The 23,406-nt window shown below is 43.7% G+C and overlaps 1 protein-coding gene and 1 pseudogene across 1 annotated transcript; both read left to right on the top strand.

The window, feature by feature from the left end:
* Window positions 1-2,927: 2,927 nt before the first annotated feature.
* On the top strand, window positions 2,928-3,893 carry LOC123386872 (interferon alpha-1/2-like). The gene has a single exon (XM_045079694.1). The coding sequence runs from the start codon at window positions 3,166-3,168 to the stop codon at window positions 3,727-3,729; it is 564 nt and encodes a 187-aa protein (XP_044935629.1). The 5' UTR covers window positions 2,928-3,165; the 3' UTR covers window positions 3,730-3,893.
* A 3,263-nt stretch (window positions 3,894-7,156) lies between these two features.
* Window positions 7,157-7,740, top strand: LOC101686395 (annotated as a pseudogene).
* The last annotated feature ends 15,666 nt before the right edge of the window (window positions 7,741-23,406 follow it).

Raw genomic sequence — 23,406 nt, 5'->3', positions numbered from 1 at the left:
AGGAACTCGAGCTGTTACGGAAGCCTGGCTCAAGGCTCTGTGTGCTTCCACTGGACAGTTAAAACGTCCAGGTCTCCCTAGTTAATGGAGCCCATAGGTGTGTGGGTTGTACCTTTGGATTCTCCGCTAGGCTCCCCCTGTGAAGAGCAGAGAAAAATCTCCTGGCTTTGCCAGCACAGGGAGGGGAAAAGGAATCACTCTAGAATAGTCTGAGTCTACCTCTTCAGATGATAGATGCCAAGGGGATCTATGGCCAGGAGCCTAAGGGAGGGAAGTCGGGAAGAGGGGCCAGCATACTTCCCACTGGAGATGCAGGGGTGAGTCTGGACTCTCCAACAATGTACGTCCTGGAGACATTAAATTGCAATGTGTCTTGCATATTTGGAAATCGAAGCCCGGTGCTGAAAGTCCTTCCATCTGATGTGACTGTAGAATGAGAAGATGCCCTAAAGCTTCAGAGAACCTTTAACTTCTAAGGCTGAGAAGGAGAAGGGGAGACCCTCAAGGGCACAGCGATGGGGCAGCCAGAGCAGGTGGGACGCAACCAGGGAAGAATGATCTCTAGGAAGTGTGGAGGAAGGGAAGTTTCAGAATTTCCCAAGAGGAACCTCAGGCAGGAATTTATGACATGGGCTATGACTGTGCCCTGCATCTGGAATTCTGCTTCCATCTCCTTGTTTGATCAAGAGAACCTCACTGGAGCTCTCTGCAGCTCAGTCTCTCCAGATGTAAAGTGGGAAATATTCCTAGAGCTGTTGTGATAATGAAGTCGCACATTTCAAAGCATCTAGTATCTTCCACTGAGTGAGAGTTTAACAGATGGGCAATATTTTCTTATGTTTTCCCTAAAAATTGATCTTCTCTTAACCTTTTCCCTATAACTGACTATAAATGGCTGATCCCCCAAAATACCATTGAGAATAAAAAACACCCATTGGGAATGGGTGTCCTATCCACTGAATGTAATTGTTACACAATAATGTAATACGTATACATATACACTGTACCTATGTCCGCATACTCGATGTGTTCTGCACATGTCCCCTTCCTCCACGCCCTCCGAGATCCCATCCTTTCACTCTCCAATCACAGAGTTTCCCTCTCCCCAGTGGAGAAACCTCCTGTGAGCTCCCCTCCCCACTCCCTCCTCAGGAGCCTCTCCTGCCCATTCACACAGCTGCTTCCTTTTCCTTTGTGGTTTCTGTCTGGCCCTTTTACTTCCAATTACAAAGCCACAGCGAAGAACAAAAGTTGTTTGAAATTTCCAGGTTTTTTTGAAACTCTCCTAGCAGAAGCCTTGTTGTTTTCTTTTCTCCTGGTGACTATTGTTGACCTGAGGGAATGTCCCCACTGCAGTGATGTCACAGTGGCAGGAGCAGAGAGGAGATAGGAGCAGGAGGCTGCTGTTCTGTGGCCCGTCACAGTCTTTACAGGGGAGGCTGCCAGCGAGGGGGCAAGGTGGGCTAGACAGTGACCAGGTGTGCACACGGGCTCGTGTTGTATGTAGAAGTCTGTCCCCTGGTGGGAGATTTTCCTCCAGGCCAAAAAAGAGCTCTTTCCTGGAATGAACGGACTCTGCTAGTATAATAAGGCAATGTCCATGGCTCCTATGTACTTTTTGAAAAATACACTTTCTAAACAGAGCAATTATGTTCCTAGTAAAAGTGAGGAGAAGGTCCTGAGTTTTTCCCCATTCTCCTTGCTCTGGAGCTGCATGGTCTCTCCCCATTACCAGCATCCCCACACCGGAAGCAACACCTGTTCCAATTGCTTCCAACAATGTAACAAATGGTTTTTAGGGCTTGGAAAAAGGCTTCAATATGCCAATGTATGTGGTACCCTAAAGCTCAACCTTGGAGTGGTCTAACAAAACCTTAGTGCTCAGTACTTACTGTCTGTCATTGGGTTTTCTTGGGTATCACACAAGAATCACAGTCATGGAATCTGTGGAAGATACATGAAATGTCACAAGATAGTGCCACACCTAGGAATACCAGGAATAACATAGGATTGGAGGAGTGTCTCTCCATCATTTCCTGGACCTCAGAATCTTACCTGGACAGGTGATCTTTGCTTACTTTGAGCTGCCATTGGCTAACTTGTGGACGTTGCTGATGTTTGACCCTTGTTGTGATGCAGGCTTTGGAAATAAATACAAATAGATTGTACTTTACAATTTAGTTCTTCAAAACTCATTCAACGCATCAGTAATTCTATCTAGTGCTAAATTTAAAAATATTCTGAGAATAACTTGATGAATATCTAGCTGCAAGTGAAGTTAAAATCATTTTCTCATTGAGGCCACATTAAAATACAGTACACTGAAAAGAAACAGCCAATAAATAATTTAACTTTTCATTGGCTGTAGCAATTTGGAATGATTCTAAATATTTAAGTACATTGATATAATTATTATGTCTTCCTAGAAACTCTTAATTTGCATCTCACTTTTACATTTCTATTTAAATAAGTAAAAAATTAGAAGTCACTAATCAAATTTAGATATCCAGTGAAGGATAAATAGCTTTAACTTAGCTTTCAGTTGAGGGCACCTGGGTGACTCGGTGGGTTAAGCCTCTGCCTTCAGCTCAGGTCATGATCTCAGAGTCCTGGGATCCAGGCCTGCATCGGGCTCTCTGCTCAGCCTACTTCCCCCTCTCTCTCTGCCTGCCTCTCTGCCTGCTTGTGACCTCTCTGTCTCTGTCAAATAAATAAATAAAATCTAAAAACAAAAAAGCAAACAAACAAACAAAACTTAGCTTTCGGTTGAAATTTTTAGTCAATCTTAATTCTGAATTAAACAGAGTATAATGAACTCTTTTTCAATCTATAAAGCAGAGCTATAAATACATAACAATATAGACTAGAGATCTGTGTTACCATGTTTTGTTGGAAGGTTCAATTACATAAATATTAGAAAGACTGTAACAGGAGGCGGCAATAGGAAAAAGAAACAGTTGAGAAACCCACGCTCTACAACCCAGGAGAAAGTGTAGAAAGGAAAGCAAAAAGAGAAGTAGAAAGTAAGGGAAACGTTCAGAAATCGAAAACTCCTATGTCCCCTACTTAAGTCACACGCACAAGAGAAGATGTTCAGAGAAGCTAGAGCCACGGTTCCCAGACGTGCCCACCCCAGCCAGGCCAACAGCACCTGCAGGATATCCCATGGCCCTGTCCTGCTCCTTCTTCGTGGCCCTGGTGGTGCTCAGCTGCCACTCCCTCAGCTCTCTGGGATGTGACCTGCCTCAGGACCACGGCCTGCTGCACTGGAGAGCCTTGATGCTCCTGCGACAAATGAGGAGACTGTCTGCTAGCTCCTGTGACAACTACACCAACGACTTTGGCTTCCCCCAGGAGGCCTTTGACGGCAAGCAGCTGCAGAAGGCTCAAGCAATCTCTGTCGTCCATGTGACGAACCAGAAGACCTTCCACCTCTTCTGCACAGAGGCCTCACCTGCTCCCTGGAACACGACCCTCCTGGAGGAATTGTGCTCAGGACTTTCTGAGCAGTTGGGCCACCTGGAAGCCTGTCCCTTGCAGGAAGCTGGGGTGGGAGAGCTGCCCCTGGTGAATGGGGACTCCATCCTGAGGAACTACTTCCAGAGAATCTCCCTCTATCTGCAAGAGAAGCAATACAGCCCTTGTGCCTGGGAGATGGTCCGAGCAGAGATCATGAAACCCTTGTATGCATCAACAACCTTGCATAAGAGATTGCGGAGCAGAAAGTGAGACCCATTTCAACATGGAAATGATTCCCTCTGACTGTAACATCACACATTCTGGAGTTCTGCTGTGTCAGAGACCCTCATTTCTGCTGTCACAAAGACATGAACAGAGTCGATTTGTCAAGTGTTTTCAGAACAAGTCAACTCTACAAGCAGTAGTCGCTTACAGATGACCTTACTTGTGTCTATTTATCTATTTAAATATTTATTTGTGTAAAAATTGATAAGCCTCAGATTTTTCCTATATTATGTGCACCTTTACATAGTGGAATATAATAAAATATATATTTAATATGTAATCAGTTTATCAAGTTTTTCTTTTTGGAACTTTTACTACAGAAAGTGTTCTTTTTTTAAAGATTTTATTTATTTATTTGACAGACAGAAATCACAAGTAGGCAGAGAGGCAGGCAGAGAGAGAGGAAGGGAAGCAGGCTCCCCGCTGAGCAGAGAGCCCGACGCGGGGCTCGATCCCAGGACCCTGGGATCATGACCTGGGCCAAAGGCAGAGGCCTAACACACTGAGCCGCCCAGGTGCCCTCAGAAAGTGTTTTCAAAGAGTCACACCCGGTCTAATTGTGCAACTTAATTAGAAATTAGATGGCAGAATGCATTTACCATCATACTACATTAAATTGGAAATAACTGTCTTTCTCTAAGACAACTTGCACGTTGCCCTTAGGCTATAGGACATAATAAATACAGTCCTGATGTCTACATCTTTGGTTGCTGTAGGGATGGAATCTATAAACAATCCTCCTACTTAGTGTTCTAATGGAGAAGGAAAGGACGTGACTTCTCTCACCCGCTGCTAGAATGGAGATGTTCAAGAAGTGCACACAGAAAAGCTGCGAACCCCTCAACAAGTCACTGGCAGACACGGAGGCACATATGTCCAGGGTCAGGGGGAGACGAGCTGTCATTTGACAAGAAACACCATGGCTGAGGTCCACATCTAGCAGGCAAAGCCAGAAACAGAGATGGTCACGCAGGGAGACCGTGTTGTGTGAGAAACAGACATAAACTTGATTCTGAGGCTCTTCAACCAGTGAAAGACGGGAGAGAAGAGCCACAAAGGAGATGGTGGACTCTTGGCCATACAGCACAGGGATAAGAGAGGATGCTGGAGAGTGTCTTTAAGGAAGGATATGTGCTTTGAAGACCATCAGCGGATTCCTGGAAGATGTGGACTGAAACTGCCTGCCATGTCAGAAACACAGATGCCTTTGCTGACCTTCCTGAGAGTCGGTTTGGTGGAATGCATAAGCAGAGACCACTCTGGAACGGGTGGGAGCATGAATAAGATAAGTCAGTGCCTCTGACTTGGAGAATATTGCGTGGGATCTGGGAATATGGAGTTCGTTATTCTGGGCATAATTTGCCCTTTTATGCCATGTATTTTTTCCTGAGTGATTTCATGGAATGGATGTTCTAGCAAATTATGTTACTGTGCTTAATACTGTAGTTAGTGTAAATCATGACTTAATTACTTACAATGGCTTATCCTGTCTTCCTTCTTACTACCTTGCATATCAGCAAGCTGCTCGGCTTTAAGAACTCACTAGGCGGGAATAGATAACTCATTCAATCCTTCAAAAAATTATCTATTACCACTGATAAAAAAAAAATGTTCCTGGAATGACTGAGACTGACAGACTTTCTTCAAAAATGAGAATGGGTAGATGGGTCAGGCATTTTCTTTCTTAATATTATAAGCAAAGAAGAAAATTGGTCAAAAGCAGCTGAAAAATACAATATGAATCATGGAAATTCATGGAGCTATAGTGAGCTGTGTGTAATTCAGGAGTAAAAACAGATTTAACAATTATGACAGCATAGCGTGAATATTCACTGAACTCATGCACCTAGATGATCTCTTACATTGCATCTTCCAAAAGGAGGAGCTTAAATATTATAGCTATCATCTTATTTTAATGCTGACAGCGATATATGAGAATATTATTTGTCTCTTCCTACAAAATTATTCAGAACTAGGTGTCCTCTACTTTAGTAACTGACCTCCAAGGGGGAGATTAACAAGTCATGGATGAGAGTCAGCCATGAGAGTCGGAGATGGCTATTTTTCAATCTTGACACCTGGGAAGCTCAGCCAGTTGAGCATCCATGACTCTTGATCTCAGCTCAGGTCTTGATGTCAGACTGTGATTTCAAGCCCCACATTGGGCTCCACCCTGTGTGTGGAGCTTACTTTTTTAAAAAAATGAAAAAAACTGGAAAGTAAGAGCTGTGGCGGCAAAATAAATATATTCCCTTACTCAAGGTGAAATGATTATAATCAGGTCTTTCCTCTACTTGGAGGAAATGTTCACCCTCAGCATCTGAGGGCTGTAGACACCTTCTTCTGGTCAGGAGAGGAGGAGGTGAACACTGAGAGGGTTCCTGACACAAACACTCCAGGGGCAAGGGCAAGGATCTAGGGGCAGTAAGTGCTTTACTAACAAGGAAACCAGCCTCTGCACAGTAGAGGAATCTAGAGTTCTCGGGCATGGTGAGCCTGTCGTCTGAGAGTGAGTCCAGGAGAGCCTGGGCAGAGGACACTCAGTCACTCCAGAAGAAATATGTTAGTAGAGGTGATAACTACCTTGTCAGTGAGGTGCTGCTGGGAAAGTCCAGTCATCCGGAATTAGAACCTTGACACCTCTACGTCCCAGACAAGAACCAGGCTTCCTCTTGGGGGCACTGGCACAGCCTAGGAGCAGTGTAGACAGGTTACAAAATGTCAGAGAGAAAGGACAGTACCTGTACTAGTCTTGCCCTTGAGGTCCTCGTGAACCGTAAACCACATGGATCTGCATCAGTTATTTCTAGAATGAAGAGAAACATCAGAGAAACCCATTCACTCATTACCATAAGACTTTGTTGTGAATATAACAGTAAATAAAACTTAGTCCTGGTTCTAGAGAACTTGTGTACCATACTTGGTCTGATCGGTACCTGACAAGATACAAATCCATAGAGAGGAAGGAGCCCATCTCCCTGTGTAAGGGAAGGAGGGTAAAACTTTAGTGCAGAATCAAGGCCAGATTTGTTCCTCACACAAAGAGGAGTAAAACAGGTATGTGTGTCGGTGTGTGTGCATGAGTCCTTACATTCCTGTACCACCTCGGTCTTTAGGACAAAGATGTCTCTCATTTAACTGTAAGTATCCACGCGGATGCACCCATCCGAAGTTTACTGGGAAAATAAGCTTCTGTTGTGAAAGTCATAGTCTAGTTTGATGACATCTTCTTAGACCATATGGAGACTACATAAAGGAAAACAAAAAATAGGAAGTAAAAGCAGAGACGAATGTTCAGAAAATGGAATTTTCTGTGCCCCTCATTGAAAATCTACGCGGCGAACAGAGAACCTCGGCTCCCAGGTTCCCCGCACGCCCAGCCTGGCCAGACCGCGGAGGCCTTGTCTTCCCCATGGTCCTCCTGGGCCCTCTGCGCCCAGCCCTCGGGGTGCTCACAGGAGGCCCTGGGGGCTCTCAGGGCTGTGCCCTGCCTCAGAGCCACGCACTGGTGAGCAGGGAGAACTTCGTGCTTCTGGGCCAGATGAGGAGACTGTCCCTTTTCTTCTGTCTGCAGGACAGAAAAGCCTTCAGATTCCCGCGGGAGATGGTGGAGGGCAGCCGGCGGCGGGAGGCCCAGGCCAGGTCGGTCCTTCACTGGCGGCTCCAGCGGACCTTCAACCTCTTGCACGCGGAGCGCGCCTCGGCTGCCTGGAGCGCCCGCTGCTGGGCCAGCTGCGCTCTGGCCTCCATTGACCGCGGCAAGATCTGGACACCTGTTTGCTGGGCGGGCGGTGGGGAGAGCTGGCGCTGGGAATGGACCGCCCCACACCCGCCCTGAAGAGGTACTTCCAGGAAACCCCTCTCCTCCTGGAAGAGAAGAAGAACAGCGACTGCGCCTGGGGAATCGTCAGAGTGGAAATCGTGAGTTCCTTGTCTTCAGCCACCAACTTGCAAGGTAAGTTAGGAATTAAGGATGGAGACCTGGGGTCACCTTGAAATGATTCTCAGGGACGAATGTGCCATATGACCCCCACACATATGTCTGGTCACTGCAAGAGACTGTCATTCCTGGTTTCATTTTAGAATTTATTGACTTTAATTCCGCCGAATGTGTTCTGAGTAGTAGTAAGCAAGAACGTATTTAAAAATCCAGCTTCAGGATCAACTGTCCCTAAGAGATGATTGCCCTGATGTTCGTTCATTCTTTTTTTCTTTCTTCTTCATTCACTCTTGTAACTTATCATATTTATATTTATATTTTCATATTAAATATTTGCCTTTAATTGTATTAAAATTTAGAAAACATTTTCATCTTTTCATTGTATTAAATATGCATTTTTCTTATTTAATTCTTATCAAAGACAGCTTCTTGAGTCTGTTTTTTTGTTGTTGTTGTTTTGTCTTTCTTTCTTCTTTTCTTTCTTTTTTGAGAGAGACGGAAAGAGTATGATGGGGATAGCGGAAGGTGGGCAGAGGGAGAAGGAGAGAATCTTGGGCAGGCTCCATGCTGTGCACAGACTCCCATGTGGGCCGGGGGTGGGAGTGGAGAGTCTCCATTTCGTGACCCTGAGAAAATGACCTGAGCCAAAATCAAGAGCTGGACTCTTAATGGACTGAGCCACCAAGGTCCCTGAGTCTGTTTACTCTTAAATCTAAATCCAAATACTGGTTTTCAAAGCCAACTGGAAGAATGGATGATAATATTTATCTATTTGTTCATTCATTCAGTAATTTCCTATGTAAACTGAGTGTCGGTGAGGCAGATTGCAGAATCACCTTTCAGAAGCACAGCTCAGGAAATCTAACGGGACAATTTCTGTTTCCAAACATTCAGTCTCACTAGGAGACTTACAGAGAGAATAAATAGTATTTAATTTTCAATTATTATACAGAACTCAAAAAGATGTAAAGGAAAATGATGTTCTTACTTAGAAGCTTTAAATACAAATACTGTGGAGGGTAGGGAAGCTAGATATCCTTTGCAGGGTCCTTGGGAGGTCCTTACTTATGGAGGTCTTACTGCTGGTTGGGCTTAAGGGTCTAGACTGAAGGGGGGCAGGTGGTATTCATTTGAAATTCTTTATTGCGTATCTGGGAGTGAGGGCAGGGGAGTGCATGTGGTCACTGCTACGCAGGGAGGACAATGGAAAGAGGACCTAAATGTGGTTCTGCAGACCCTCAACATTTGAAGGTCAGGCAAGAGGAGAGTCTGTGATGGAGTGGCCAGCGCAGTTGGAAGGACACACAGGCATGATGACACATGGAGGACAGATTCCTGCAGGGAAGAAGGTCAAAGTTGTGCTTGCAGGACAGGTGCCAACAATCGGTCCCAGGGGCTCTGCAAACAGACGCCATTGGTGACCTGAGCAGGATCTGGTTCAGTGGAATCGGTGGTGCAGAAACCAGAAGGGAACAGGTGGAAGAGGAAACACAAGCATGGAACTCAGGGCCCCTGTGTACACGAAATCACTTGGGAAGCTTGTTTGTGAAGTGGAGGAGAGAAATGAGGTGGTACCTAGAAGGGGGGTTAACATCTCTATGCATATATATATATATATATTTTTTTTTATGTTTCTGTGATATCTTTCTGGAAGTGCAGGGATCAAGACAAAGAGACTTCAATAATAACCTAAACTCAGATTTGAAAAATTAACAGAAATCCCCAAATGAAACCTAAAATATCATCCACAGTATAAGATTTTGCATCGGTTATTCATTCCACCAGTTTGTGTGTGTGATCTTGGGCAAGATACCTAATCCCACTGAATCTTTGATTCTAGAGTGTCCTGGTCTCCCCCTGGACTTTACCTGCCCAAGACACCTGTGTGTGGGGGCAAGGACCAGGAGAGGCCCAGGACGCTGCTATGACGGCTGTGAACGTCTACAGGGAATCACTGTGTGGTGCCAGCGGGAGGCAGCTGAGTGTGAAACCACGTCCTGATCCTCCCCTCATGCAGTGCTTTGCTGTCACAGGCAGGACGTCACGGATGAGCAGCTCGGTAGAGAAACTGAATGAAGAGAGATACAGCACCAACACTGCCCCTGAGTCTAAACCTCACAAGCTGGTCAGGTGTCCAGGAGAGCCTTGCACCAGTGCGTAGGAGCCAGACATTCTCATTCCACCAGGAGGAGACAGCACCTGTCACAGGAGCTCAACTGGCCACAAACCAAAGTGGGCTTCAAGAACCGTGAGGCTCTAAGGGGCAGGAGCAGCTGGAGAACATGGAACAGAAGCAGCTCAGCTACTCTGTGCTCTCCCGGGCTCTCGGCTGCCCAGCTGAAGCCCAACGTCAAGTGTGATCCACTTCAGTTGCAAAGTGGTGCATAGGCTGGCCACTCTGACTCTGGCTACATTTAAAAGGCCAGTTTCAGGGCGCCTGGGTGTTGGGGGACGCAAGCAGAGCCTGAGGTCGCGAGTACAAGAAAAGGAGAGAAAAGACTCACTTCGTAGACCGCGACACGCAAACCCATCCCAATTCAGGTCTTAGAAAACACTGCTGGCCGAGCAAGGTGTTTCACAAATGCCGTCATCCTCCAGGAGACAAGACTGGTGTGTGACGGAAGTGAGGATCCTGATGATGAGGTTAATTGTACTGTGAATGTCTGGCACCATGGGCAGTGCCTGAATGCCCAGGACAAATGGGAATTGGAGAGAGAACTTCTCTGGGACCTGGCTGAGTCAGAGCTCTCCAGAGAAGCAGAATCAGTAGTAGGTGCGTACATAGAGGTTTATTTTGAGGAAGTGGTCCATGAGTTTGTGGAGATGGTCAAGTCCAGTATCTACACAGTAGGTCCGCAGCTGGAGGCCCAGGGAAGAGTTGCAGTTTGAGTCCAGATGTGTTCTGCTGGCATAAGTTCCACTCCTTCCAGCAAGGAAGGCCTTCAGTGGAGTGGATGGGGCTCACCCCCATTATGGAGGGCAGTCTGGTTTGTTCAATATCTAGTAAGGCAAATGCCCATCTCACCTAAAAAAAAACAGCTTCACAGCAACTTTAGAATGTTTGACCAAATATCTGGGGACTGCGGCCACACTGACCCATGAAGTTAACCATCCCAAAGGCTTCCCTCAGATTCTCAACAGCCTCTTTGATTAGTGTGGAGTGTAAGAGTCCTACCATGTGGCCAGTTGCTCAGGCTGGGGAGACAGAAGCCCTGCATTCCAGACTGTCTCTATGACCTTGAGAAAGTTACTGCCCCTACATGTGCTCCATTTGCTTCTTCAGAAGATGGGGACAAGAGAAAGGATGTCTGTCGGCCCATGCTGTTCACTGGCATGAACTTACAGTGACTGACACAGCAGGTGGCGAGAAACAGCTGCTTGGTGAATGCGTGTTGGGGAGCAGCGCTCATCTCCCCTCTATTCATGCTGTATCAAAAAGAGAGGGAGGATCTGGAGGCAGGTGGAAGCTCTTCCCCACCCAGAGATTCAAGGTCCTGAGGACTTCCCCTTGCCCATCTGAACTGGCATTTAAGTGGCTGAGCCACACAGGCACCCCTTCCTTGGCTGCTCTAAGACACTTCTCCGAAAAAGGATCTCGGTGGAACTCTTCCGGAAAGCTACCTGACAAAGGAAACTTGTACAGATACCTGCAAGAGATAAGAGATACAAAGTACTTTTAAAAGCAGAGTGGGGACAGGCGGGCTTGTCATTCTGAGGTCGTTCTGACCTCGCGATATTCTTTTTATCCTAACTCCAAGGCTTGATTTCACATCCTGTTGTGATTCTCTCTCTTGTGTCACTTCATCCTGCATACAGAGCTTGGCATTCCACAGTCCATCTAGGAGGAAGGAAGGATGCCTGAAAAAAACACGACTAACACGACAGATCAGTGCCCTTTTCTGAAGAGGAAATAGGTCCAGTGCCATGTTATTGCCTCAGCTGTGAGCTCCCAATAGAGAATATAGGACCCCAGGTCGCAGAGGGTAAAGGTAGCATCTTATAGGAAGTTGAACTCATCAGGATTAGCTCCTGAAAGCCCAGGGATTACGATGCAAAGTTAAAAGTTCAAGGACAATTACAGTAAATTTCACTTAGTGATAGGACTATGTCATCCTAACACTCTTTTCAGACACATGGTCCCAAGTGGTCATCACAACAATCCCATGAGATTTGGAGACCAGTGCTCTTTCCAAAGAGGAGTCTGATGCTCTGGAAAGTTAACAATTTGAAACATGTCCAAAGGACCCAGACATTTGCCCCCCGAACCAACGGTCCTTCCACTGTATCTCACACCACCACCTAGTGGGCAAGACCCAACTCAATCATTCTTCCATTCCAATAGATGGGCACAATAGGGACCAGGATGAGGCCTGCTTCCTTCCCAAAGGGCTGGCCTACCAGGTCATTAGTTTCTGAGAACAGGTTCTAGGAACTGATGTCCTCCGTGATTGTTGACCTGAGCCCTCACTAAAAAGAGATATGAAGTTTAATCCATAGAGTCTGGCATTCAAGAGCAGAACATTACATTTAGGCCTCACACTTTTTCCTCCTGCCTCTATGTTGATGCTGAAAGACAAGGAAAAATGGTATGTGAGACAGTCACACAAAAATGGTATGTAAGACAGTCTCACTTTCCTCTGTCTACAAAAGCAGCAGCGGTCATTACTACTGAATAAGGTGAGTCTACACTGATGGGAGACCCATCTTCTAAGTTCTTCATTTTTAAAGTGGCTAACGACATTTTCTATTCATCCTTCTCTGAAAAACTCAAGGAATGGTTTTCTGCACGTGGTCCATTTAGCATATTTAATGCAGAAGTCCTGCTGAAGGAAGCCACACGGTGTCAAGTCTTCGAGATCACGTGTGCTCCATTGATAGGATTGTACTCCAAGGAGGTATTGAGTACTATCTGCTTGGAGACTTTCAGAGGCTAAGCAGCTCTTTCTCTCTCTCTCTCTCTCTCTCTCTCACTCTCTCTCTCTCTCTCCTCTCGTGTTGGTGCTGACACAATAAAGAGGCCTGGCCCAGAGATTCCCGAAGTGAGTTAAAACATGAAAGAAGCCAGGGAAATCCAAGACCAGTAATGTCTATCCCAGGTGAGTCAAGGAATTCTCCCAGGGGCACTAAAGAGGAAATAGAAACATTTTCAAATAAAAGGAAACCCTGCCCTGAGATTCATTCCAAATGTCCTCACTTCAAGCTGCTTTTCCTGTTACATCAGTTCCCTCAGTTCTGTCTCCTCACTTTCTCCTAGAGTTTCTGAATTAAGTACCTTTTTATAACCTGAGCTCTTCTACCCATTTCTTCCTTCCTTCCTCCTCTGCTCACATCTCCCCCGCCTTCTCCATTACTAACCCACACCATTCCCCCATCATCTGGGAACAGCTCTGTCTTTCTAAGAAAGGAGAGCTAGCACCCTTCTGTTATCTGATCACATAGTCTCTGGATCTTCCAGGTTTTCACAGTGCTCTGGTTGTGAATCTAAACTTCACTGAATAAAGAAGAGAAATTTTTTTGAAGAAGTGACCTAGATTCTATGCTAGATTAATTACATCAGACACTTTCTGGAGGCTGAGGAGAGCATAATTATTTTAGAATAATTTTATTTTGAGACAATTTTCAAACTTACGGAAACATTCAAAGAATAGGAGAAAAAATTCACAAATTCCAATTATTCAAAGACACCCCCCCCCCATATGCCAGCTGCCCTTCCCAATTCCTTTATATTCAAAGAATTTAATCCGGGATCGTGCCTTTCACCCAGTACTCACGTGTTTCTTTTCTTCTTTTAACTGGAAACAATTCTTCAAGCTTTCCTTAACTTGGATGACCTTGACAGTTAAAAAAAAAAAAAGTAGGTCAATGACACTGAAGAGAGAATGTTTTCAATTCTTAACACTCTAAGAAAAATGAACCACTAAAAAATAGTAATAACAAAAGCAAGTATATATGGGAAAAGTTTGCCTTTGGCCTCCGGCTCCAATAAATCTCAGCCGTCCATTGGACCTATTACCCAATCATTCCACTGCAGGGTTTCCATATTTATGAGATCGCGTCCAGATTGTAGATGCATATCCCCTTTCCCTGAATTCTTGTCTTTAACCCCAGAAACAAGCTTGGATCCGCAAACATACCCCAGGCAGCACGCTCCCAGTTCGGGCCGTGCGTCCCCAGGAACGCCCCATTCCTAGACGTTTGACTCTGCAAAAACACTGCCCAGCAAAGCAGAGGATCCACGCAAGGGCCGACCCAGGACATGAAGGATCCGCGCAAACCGCGGCAAAGTTTCTCCTCAGCGGTCAGGCCCGACAAGGGAGAGTTTGCTCTCTCGCCCCCACCCCGATTCCACGCCGTCCCGGACCCCGGACCCCGGACCCCGGACCCCGACGACACCTCACCCAAGCCAGAACCCCGAGGCTTGCGAAGCGGCGCAGGGAGTGCCCGTTACGTTGGGTTCGGGCGCCCCCTTCTGGCCGTCGGGGCGCAGCGAGGGAGCCTTGCCTGCGCGGTTAAGTCCTGGCCGTGCGTGTTTCTCTGTGGTCCGCTCAATCACAGAGCTCAGCGGCACAATCAACTCGCCAATGGTGCTGGTGATGCTCTGGTCCAGGCGCTCCGGATCTGATGGTCGTGAAAAACAGGAAATCACGCTGTTGAGAAAATGATAAATTCTCAGTCACGCCAGAATAACAGGACCTGCTTTAATGTTTTTTTCACCACAAAATAGGTATTAACATCCAGAAGGCACAAGCCACCTGTTCCTGCCGTCAGATTCTCAACCTGTCCCATACAGATCTTTATCCTGTTTGCACAGAAGACTACAGGACAGCTTGGAGATAGAGCTGGTAGTTAGATTACTCCCGAGGCAGTCTGGAACGTCAGGACCAGAAAAACAAAGTAGAAAATCTTCAGGTTTGTCCTTACTTGGAGATGTTATCTAAAAGTATTTCCAAGGAATCAGCAGCTTTCTGAAGAAGAAGGAGTAGAGCTGCTGTGCCTTGGAAGTTGTCAGGGGGACGGCTGAAATGTGTTTTTCCCTATTTAATAAATTCCAAAGACAATCAGGAAATAAAATTATCCTCATGACGCTCTAATCACTATATTATTGTTTGTCAATCAAAGAAAGCAATCTGCACTGTATTTTCTGGGCCAATTGTCAAATATCTGAAGTCAAAACTTTATATGTATAGTCTTCAAAAAATGTTCAGAAAAATAAACAATCTGTTTCTTAAAAAAAAAAAAAACTAACCAGTGATAATACATGTTTCATTTATCTTTTCAAATTTTTGGAGGGTATTTGTTGTCCCTAGAATCTGAAATATAACTTATGGAAAACCTTCTTCTTTATATTATTTTGTTACAGACTTCTGTCCATTAAGGTAATTTTAGCTGCTTGAACAGATAAACCTGAAAATGTCAGCAATTTGAAAATAATACAAGTTTATTTGTGTGATACTTCAATGCACGTGTTCCTGAACAAATGACTCTTCTGGTAGGTTCTCCCTCAAACGGTGATGCAGGGATCCAGTTACTTTCTATTTAGTGTTTTTGCCATCATCAATATGTGACTTTAAATATGGCTGTGGTGCTTGGGTTTACTCCACTTAGTTGTAAAAGAAAAAAGCACAGTTGATCCCATGGGCGTGTTTTCATGGGCCAGACCTGAACAGAGCAAACATAATTTGCACCCATGTTCAGCTGGCCAGGATTCACCCCACAGGGCCACGTCTAACTGTAAAAAGACTGGGAGAGGACGTCTAATTTTGTGACCAGTAGGGAAAAGATGCACGTTTAAGGAATAATATCATCATTAATTTTTAAACTATGGGCACTAATTTGGTTTTAGGAGAAACAGCCAATTTTCTAGCTTTTGTACACTTTATCCAAAAAACGTTGACTGCAGATCTGATTCCACAAATGAAAACCAGACTAGGGACGCAACAGGAGAAGGCATGGGCGTTCACATTACTAGTTCTTTAAAAGGGAGATTCACCTGGATTCCCAAGTGCATCGGTTAAAGTTGAAACGTACCCCTTCTAGATCCCAAGTTCATTTGGGGTCCCTCTTACAAATTAGTCTCCTTCCAAGAGTTCTTTTGGCTTGAGGCCATGCCGGTTATCCCACAGTCCTACCTCTCTGCAAACCTCCGGCAGGATACTTTCGGTGGGCTTTTATTTTGTTTTGTTTTTTAAGATTTTATTTATTTATTTGAGATAGAAAGAGAGCAGAAGTGCAGGGTGGGGTGACAGGCACAAGGAGAGGGAGAAGCAGACTCCTCACTGAATGAGTAGCCTGATGCGGGGCTTGATCCCAGAACCCTGAAATCATAACCTGAGTGAAAGGCAGATGCTTAACCGACCGAGCCACCCAGCGCCCCTACTTTTGACATGTTATTAACTACTTGGAAGCTTTAGGCTGAGAGATCTTATCCATTCACCTCTGCTTCCTGGGCAATGTATATAGGGTAGAAGGAATTGGTCAGGAGGTACTAGCTCCCATCACTGCCTATGGTGCTTCAACCTGAAGATACCACCTTTAGGCAGCGAGAGCAGCACATACTGCTGAGATCTCCATATCCCCAGAAATCTGGGTGTGCATTTAGCAATGTTCTGGGAAAAGGTGGACTGTGTGATCCCAGACAATTACCCTCAGAATCCAAGAAATGTGCCGAGTAGTAGTAACTGCATAGGGAATAAATGATAACATGCCTGCTCCTCCTCTATTTTTTTTTTTTTTACAAAATCTGTTCACTGTCAATTATGCAGCATAACACAATTAGAGTAGTTGGAATTTTCAGTTAGACTGAATCTTCATCACTTGGTAACTGTGTGGCCTTGGATAAATCATGTAGTTTCTAAAGCTCACTGTCCTTATTGGAAAGTGTGAATGATAAAAATGATAAGCCTTCATTCTTATAGAAGAGTTGATATCATACACATTATGACCAGATAAATTTACAATCAGATGGAAAATGAAAGTAAAAATTTGGACCCTTTGAGGACCGACATTGATGTCACCAGTGTTCCTGCTTTGGTCCTCCAAGGGACCAGGGCTTTAGGAACAGGACAAGGTAGCTGGCGATTTTTGCCAGTATTCTTGCCCACAGGGCTATGAGTGTGTTCTTTAGTTTCCAAAATTCATCAGTCTATCCCGATGCCATAAAACAGGGCCAATAAGATCTGAATAACAACCATGTGGCAGACACGTAGAAATCCTCACTACAACCCTGGGTAGGAGTTGTTCCTGATGAGAAAATTCAGACATAGGTTAAGCAATTTTCCTTATAGATCAAATGGGTCTAAAGAGTACCTGAAATTGAATCCAGGTCATTCTGACTTTTATTTATTTATTTTTTAAGATTTTATTTGTTTGTTAGAGAGAGAGAGAGAGACAGAGCGCAAGCAGAGGCAGACAGAGTGGCAGGCTAGAGGCAGAGGGAGAAGCAGGCTCCCTGCCGAGCAAGGAGCCCGATGTGGGACTCGATCCCAGGACGCTGGGATCATGACCTGAGCCGAAGGCAGCCACTTAACCAACTGAGCCACCCAGGCATCCCTCATTCTGACTTTTAAAATAGCATAATCTTGCCCCTTTTTCATGACAGAGAACACAATTACAAGCCCATCTTCTAAACTGTGGATGACACGGACAGCATCTTTCAAGACAGGCATCTTGTCCAATGTGAGTCATCTTGTGGGAGTCACAATGGGGACTGATCTGAAGTTTAGAAGGTACTGACCATCCTTGGCATGGATGTTCTCATGCCTGGTTCCTCCAGTTTGACATCAGTCATGAAGACATTCCAGGTGTGACAAAATAAAAAATAACGATGTTTCAGTTCTTGATGTCACTAAGGGGATCACACTGTACCATCTTCCAAACTAGAAGTATCCACGTGTTCTGGCTCAGCCCTGCTGATACAAGCCCTATCTGAAAACGGAAGTCTGATCACATCCTTCAATGAATCTGAGCGCATGTTGGAAGAACTGTGGAAGAGAGCACATGTTACTCATTCATCATACTCCACTCATCCCAGCCTCAGAGATGCAAACTCTTAACTTAGGCGAAACAAAGATGGCCATCTCAGTAGAGGGCTGGATGGCACCTTACCATGTGAGGATCTTTTGGGGCAAGAACATTCAGCTGTCGTGGAAAGCAAATGAGCAAACCATTGTGCTGTCAGTTTCTCAGCCCACCAGACTCCCCTATCTACTACCTAATCATAATACCCACTCATCCTTGCACAGAATTCTGCAGTTTTCTCTCATCCGGAATCTTATTGGAGGTACTATGAGGAATGGCTTTCAGATCAAAGTTGGGGAGTGTTATCTTCAAAGACACCCATCCACCCTGTGGCAAGTGTCAGAGAAGGGACTCACAGCCAGTTCGGAATGCATAAGCAGTGTCCTTTTTGCCATTGAATCTGTCCAAGCTATACCATGTCATCAGTCATCCAAGACTGGTGAAGACCCTCAACACTAATACAGTTTTTAGAAGAAGCTTATTTTTCAGTCCGTTTCTTTTTTAAAAGTGAGTAACCTCATGGATGCTACCCCTACTAGATGAGTTTCAAAAAGAAGAGAGTTCAGCAAGGTCAGAAAGTGGGAAAGAGAAACAAAAATGTATCTGGCCATTTATGTGTCATCTACAAGATAAATAATATATTAGCTTATTAAATCTCCCTGTTAATTTGCTGAAACAGTAATGCCATCGAGTCCATCCGTAAATGAAAAAAGCAGAACCCCAAGAGATGAAGTGACCCATCAAGGGCACAGCGAGTAGTTGGTAGAGCCAGGAGTTGAGCCCAGGTGTGTTGATGGAGACCCTTATGCCCAGGAGAACTGAGTGAATGCCATGCATGTTTCCTTCACTCCCAGGTAGCTGTGGCAATCAGGATAGTCAAATGCCCACGAGTCACCCTGCCTGAAGTCCTGAATTCACAAAGAGCTTCTGCCTTGTTCCCCCTGTGTCTCATGCCACCCCCCTCCCAATTCTCCTCATTCTCCTGCAGCATTTGTCTAGGTTATGAACAGGTCTTCCATCACCAGCATGAATACGTTCAAGACCACTGAGATATAATGGACACGTAACATTATAGTAGTTTCAAGTGTACAACATAACGGTTTGCTATATGCATATACTGTGAAATGATTACTAAATTTAGTTAACTTCCACCACCTCATAGGGTCACAGTATTTTTCTTCTGCTGAAGACTTTTTAAGATCTACTCTCTAAGCAACTTTCAAATATATGATACAGTACCGTTAACTATAGTCATCATGCCGTGAATTTCATCCCCAGAACTGATTTCTCTCGTAATTAGAAGTCTATGCTTTGGGCTGCCTTCACTCACTTGCCCATCCCCCCACCTCTGGAATCCGCCAGTCTGTTGCATACTTGAATGCCCTTTGTCTGCATTTACTCATTTCATACACTAATCCTTGAAAAAATACCATTACTGTCCCTCATATTGGAGATGAGGAAACTGGAGAACATAGCGTTTATGTTATTTGCAAAAGGCCCACTAACAGTGGGTAGCAGAGCTGGGAGTCAACCCTCAAACTCTGGCTCCAGAAGCACATTCTTTAACCACCAAAAGAGATCGCGCAGACTGTCAGGGCACAGCGCAAGGCAGTAAAATGGGACGTGTTGAAGAGTAACCGCTGACTTCCCACAGCACCCTGCCTACGGTTTCCTCCTACTCTTCACGGGCAGCTCAGAACACTACACGGAGGCGTGAGGTTTTGAGATGGCCAGGTTTTTGTCCAAGAACCAGAACTGGTAAGAAGGCGTCAGATGTGATCTCAGGGCCAATAGGGCCTATTATTTTCTTACCCATTTCACAGAAGACAGTAGTAAATAGAGGCCAGGATTAAATGTACAATGGTTCCCTACCTTGAGTAAGCCCTGCTAAGCATGTTGCCTATGTTTGCTGTTAAAGTTGGAAGAAATTCTAGACGTGCCTTGCCTCTGTACTGAATGTTTAGATGCAACACGGCACGGAGCCTCAGAATTCTTGGGGTCTTGGGTGCCTGGAAGGCTCAGTCGGGTAAGTGCCTGCCTTCAGCTCAGGTCATGATCTCAGGGTTCTGGGATCGAGCCCGCATCTGATATCTGATGTGCAGCACATGAAGGTTATTGCTGGGGGAGGTGGGTGAGCAAATTTGCATAACAACTCAAGGATTCTTAGAGAAAACAGAAACCCAAAGCCCAACCCCATTTGTCCCAAGATTCAGTTATTAAAACTTGGTTATTGTCTTGGTGTGGTGCTTGATACCGCACAAGCCAGCCCAAGGATATCAGAAATACTTACAAACAAAAGTGCTAATGAAATATAAATGTCTCTTTTTGGTTTAAATTGACTATTTACACACTACGCCAAGTCTATGTATAAACTTACTTTGGAAGAAGATGACTATGTGGGTCTAAAAGCATATATTTCACGTTACTCGTGTCACTTATTATAAATTAGAATTTATTTTGTTTCTCTTATACACTTGTCTCTGTTTTTAAACGGGCAGAATCGAAACTGTTCTCTTTTTTTATTTTATTTTATTTATTTTTTAATTTATTTTCAGCTTAACAGTGTTCATTGTTTTTGCACCAAACCCAGTGCTCCATGCAATCTGTGCCCTCTCTAATACCCAGCACCTAGTACCCCCAATCTCTCACCCCCCGCCCCTTCAAAACCCTCAGATTGTTTTTCAGAGTCCATAGTCTCTCATGGTTCACCTCCCCTTCCAATTTCCCTCAACTCCCTTCTCCTGTCTAACTCATACTGCCTAGAGCAATCTATATTTTTAATGCCATTCCGATCAAAATTCCACCAGTATTTTTCAAAGAGCTGGAGCAAATAATCCTAAAATTTGTATGGAATCAGAAGAGACCCCGAATTGCTAAGGAAATGTTGAAAAACAAAAATAAAACTGGGGGCATCATGTTACCTGATTTCAAGCTTTACTACAAAACTGTGATCACCGAGACAGCATGGTACTAGCATAAAAACAGACACACAGACCAGTGGAACAGAGTAGAGAGCCCAGATATGGATCCTCAACTCTATGGTCAAATAATCTTCGACAAAACAGGAAAAAATATCCAGTGGAAAAACTGTTCTTTTTTTTTTCATTTATTTATTTTCAGCATAACAGTATCATTATTTTTTCACCACACCCAGTGCTCCATGTAATCCGTGCCCTCTATAATACCCACCACCTGGTATCCCAACCTCCCCCCGCCCCCACTCCAAACCCCTCAGATTGTTTTTCAGAGTCCATTTCTAATTTCCTGACTTCTTCCCTGGTGGAGGTCTTGAAAGGGAGCTCCAGTCTCTGAGCCAGAAATTGACCTCCATGCAGCAGATGGCACTGTTAGACCAGATTTCCATACCTCTAATTAAGGCAAGCAGCGCTCCGGACTCAAAACAAGACTTGGAAAGAAACTGAGGGCCTGGAGAACAGGGAAGCAATGTTGCCTAAAATCTTTATTCTCTCTGTTCTAGCTTGATCCCCAGTCCAGCATGGGATACTAAATCACCAGAGAGAGGCCACTGAAGGCCGACAGTAACAGACGGAGGGCGTGGAGGGAAGGAAGCCCTGCGGCTTAGACCCTACTCTCAGAATAACTCGATTCATCTGCCGTTTTGGTTAAAGGTTGGAGGGAGCCACTGAAAACGGGTAGGCCACAGGGTACACACATAGATCTTTCATTTGTTTCCTTCGCTGTAAGTGTACCTTACTGCAGTTTCAATATGAATCTTGAAAAACATGTCAGAAATATAATGTCTATTAATGGTAATAATATTCTCATTCAAAGATGTTGCATTCCAGGATGAGAGCCTTCTTCAGAGCCAGTTTAGTAAGTAATAAGAATATCAAAGTCATTGTTTTACAGTCATATGAGAACGTCCAATGATTACATTTGGAATACTGACACTTATTTCACATACTGGATCCAACTTACTGCCATTCTAAGAGCATTCAAAATTAAATATCTTTGTTTTCTAAAATAAGAAGTCGGGGCACCTGGATGGCTCAGTTGGTTAAGCAGACAACCCTTGATTTTGGTTCAGGTCTCCATCTCAGCACTGTGAGATGGAGCCCTGCCTTGGGCTCTGTGCTCAGCATCTTGTCTGTTTGTCCCTCTTCCTCTGCTCCTCCTCTTCCTTGCTTTCTCTCTCAAATAAATAAATTCTTTAAAATCAAATAAAATCCCGAAGTCAATTCCTATTCACTAATTTTTTAGACCTTCTCATCTGTTTATACATGCACATAAATTCACATGCATATCTAAGTATGTGATGTCTCTTACACTTATTACACTGACTACAAGCAACGGTGCTAGTAAGAACTGGGAGTAAATAATAAAATCAGTTAAAATTAATTTTCAATTAAAACTTAAAAATTTATTTCTAAAGTATTGTACAATTTTTCACTCAAAAATGAAGAGAAAATTTAAATTGTTTTAAAAATATATACTATCTTCGATAATAATTGGGGTGCTGGAGGGAGTATGACAAGTGTCAAAAAGGTAAAAGTAATACAGAAAGTAAAGCATAAATCAATACATTTGAAAACCAAACACATATGCTTAAGATTATAAGTATAAACTGCTTAAATGTCCTTATTAAAAGAAAAAAAAACAACTCTTGTTTGGTTTAAAGCACAAATTTCATTGTTACTTTGCATAGGGAGATAAGCGTAAAATCAAATAATACTAAAATAGTGCAAGAAAAGATGGGTGAAGGCAGAGCAAGAAAACACAATGAAGAAAAGTGTTTAGAGGTGGCAATATTAATATGAATGAGTTATTGACAATGATTAATAATACTGATACCCATGAGAATTGAATGAGTTAAATTTGAGAAGAAGGGTCAACATACATAGGACACAAGTAGAATCTGTGATTAAATTATAAAAGGCATGGAACTAAAATTCAAATAATATAAATCACTAAGCAAAAATTTTTAGCAATATATAGAAATGTGAACAGAAACATAATGTTAGCATTGCAATTTTATAAAGCACAATGTCTATAAAATAGTTATAGAAAAATAATAAGGATGGATAGAATTAGAAAATATGATTTAAAAGAGTAAATTGGTGGCTAAGACTCCACGGCACTATAATTTCTTTCAAACATCTATAAATCATTCACAAAAATCATCCTATATTAAACTAAAAAGAAAATATCAAAAATTCCTTCAGAGTAAAAATACTGTAAGTTGTACACTCAGATCACAATGTCTGAAATCAATTTTAAAATAATTTTTAAACAATCAACTAGACAGTTAAGATCACACTGACAAATTATAGTCATCAGTGAGAAAAAAATGAGAAATTTAGGAATGGCACTATTAAAATTTACAGAAGCAGTCACAGTTACACACTGAGATAAACACAGCTTTATCCAACATATGAATTGAAAATAAACTGACCTCACTTATTAAAGTCAATAAAAGAATTTTAAATAATATTAATACACTGTATAAATAATAAAAGCTAATGTTTATTGATTTTTCACTCCACAGCAGGGACTGTGCTAGATACTTTACAGAAAGTATTTTTATCTTCTCAACAATCCCACCATGCCCTTAAACAATACCTTATTCTCCATTGCATATCCATAGATCATACTATTTATTGAGCATCTACTGTTTGCAAGAGCAGCAGATGATAGAAGTTATTAAGTAGCAGAACTATGATTCAAACTCAGTCAGTATTTTCCCA

This window comes from Mustela putorius, unplaced genomic scaffold (genome assembly GCF_011764305.1).
Source record: "Mustela putorius furo isolate JIRA1106 unplaced genomic scaffold, ASM1176430v1.1 tig00000421_pilon_pilon_pilon, whole genome shotgun sequence".
Taxonomy (NCBI): domain Eukaryota; kingdom Metazoa; phylum Chordata; class Mammalia; order Carnivora; family Mustelidae; genus Mustela; species Mustela putorius.
The sequence above is the reverse complement of the archived record's forward strand: the minus strand, read 5'-3'. Positions and strand labels throughout refer to the sequence as shown.